The 1,553-nt window shown below is 42.9% G+C and overlaps 2 protein-coding genes across 2 annotated transcripts in view; one reads left to right on the forward strand and one right to left on the reverse strand.

Moving 5' to 3' along the window:
- The window catches only part of TG (thyroglobulin), a 210,241-nt gene that overhangs the window by 146,716 nt on the left and 61,972 nt on the right, over positions 1 to 1,553 (forward strand). The gene's annotated exons all lie outside the window — the stretch shown is intronic.
- Positions 1 to 1,553, reverse strand: part of SLA (Src like adaptor) — a 27,102-nt gene that overhangs the window by 11,981 nt on the left and 13,568 nt on the right. Inside the window, exon 3 of the mRNA XM_019552970.1 lies at positions 1,316 to 1,415. Coding sequence (XP_019408515.1) covers positions 1,316 to 1,415 — 100 coding nt within the window. The remainder of the gene's footprint in view (positions 1 to 1,315; positions 1,416 to 1,553) is intronic.

The raw sequence follows: 1,553 nt of genomic DNA on the forward strand, positions 1-1,553 counted from the left end.
GTAAGCGGGCCAGCTCCTTCACCTGTTATGCCAAAGTCTTTCCACTCCTATCACAAGGAAGGGATCAAATCCTGGGTTCTTTGGTGCAGGGCAGTGTGTGGTCATGAAGGGGAGTGGCTGACAAGGTTGCACCATGCTTGATCCTGTGCTGCTTCAAGGCTCTTCACAGGTCTTATACCAGTAGCAGAAGTTAAAGGGAGGGAGCTACACCTCTCATTTCTGCCAGACCCATGTGGACAAGGATCATGAAGCCACTACCAGCATCTGAAAGCTTTCGGTTAATTAGAAGTAAATATGGTTTGCCATTTTGCACTGCTCCCACAGCTTGGACATACAAGAAATCAGGTCCATTGTCTTCAGTCTACTCCAGTGGAGTGTCTGGCTGCAGGACTGTCTATAACACGGCTGAAATGAATTGGAATTGGAAGCCAAGTTTGCATTCATTGAGGTTCATGGTATTTTCGTGAGAACCGGTAGATTCATCAAAACCAAAAGGGAAGTGTCATCAAAATTGTTGTGTTGGAAAAGTTTCTTAAGCCCAGGATGGAAATAGGGAGGAGGGCAGTGCAGGCAAGAGAGAGAGTATCCAGTTAGCACAGTGTAACAGGGAACTGTCTTGAAAGACTCAAGTCAAGTCCCTCTTGTGCCTGATTTGAACTATTCTGAGAATCTCTTGCTATGCTTTTTATTTATTCTTCTCCCCCTCCTTTCCCCCAGAAAAATACCAGAAGGTCTTGGTTTCATTCTGCATCAGAAGTGACACAAATATCAAAACATAATTCCTTTTTTTGCAAAGCAGATCTCTTGATTTCTGGCCAGCCCTAATGTTGAGTAGAATCATACCTCAGGGTATTCTTTGTCGAAGGACTTAAATAGGAATACAGGTCCCCCCAGGTGTGGGAGAATTTGGATTAGGGTTAATTATCTGTCTTCTCCTAAAGTTGCAGTTGATTGAGCATTCGGATGCCTATACAAAGCCAAATCAGTCTTGCCTGATATTCTTATTGACTTCATGAAGGGTTAGTCAAAGGTGAGCATTTTGGATTCCTTGTACATAGGGTCACAACATACAGTTCCCTCTTGGTTGACGCAGTACGGTGCTGACTGCTCCCTCTGCTTAGTGAGAGTTGAATCTAATGCGAGTGACTGAAAGGGCATTATCTATGAAGAACTTCCTCATGAGCAGTGAGAGTTTCCCAGAAGTAGTTGTGTCTCAGACATTCTCCCATAGAAGAAAACAAAACCTGTGTCCATATAGCATCAAATGAAACAACAGCAATTGTATTAGAGTCTGAATGAAACAGAAACAACTTACTCTGATAACACACGTAATTTCTCCCCTACTTGAAATATTGGCTCGCCAATATCCGGAGAGGGATAATCATAAAGGACAGCAAGGAAGTCGCTCTCCTGACCTAGAGGAAAAAATGAAAATGCCATTATTAATATTGTTTACAGTCTGAACCGGACTTTCAAAAATGTTTTCCAAAATGGGACCCTCAAAATGCAAGTATATGGATGACCTGACTTTGCGCCTATGCTGCCATTAATCT

Source organism: Crocodylus porosus, unplaced genomic scaffold (genome assembly GCF_001723895.1).
Source record: "Crocodylus porosus isolate Cpor-Errol unplaced genomic scaffold, CroPor_comp1, whole genome shotgun sequence".
Lineage (NCBI taxonomy): Eukaryota > Metazoa > Chordata > Crocodylia > Crocodylidae > Crocodylus > Crocodylus porosus.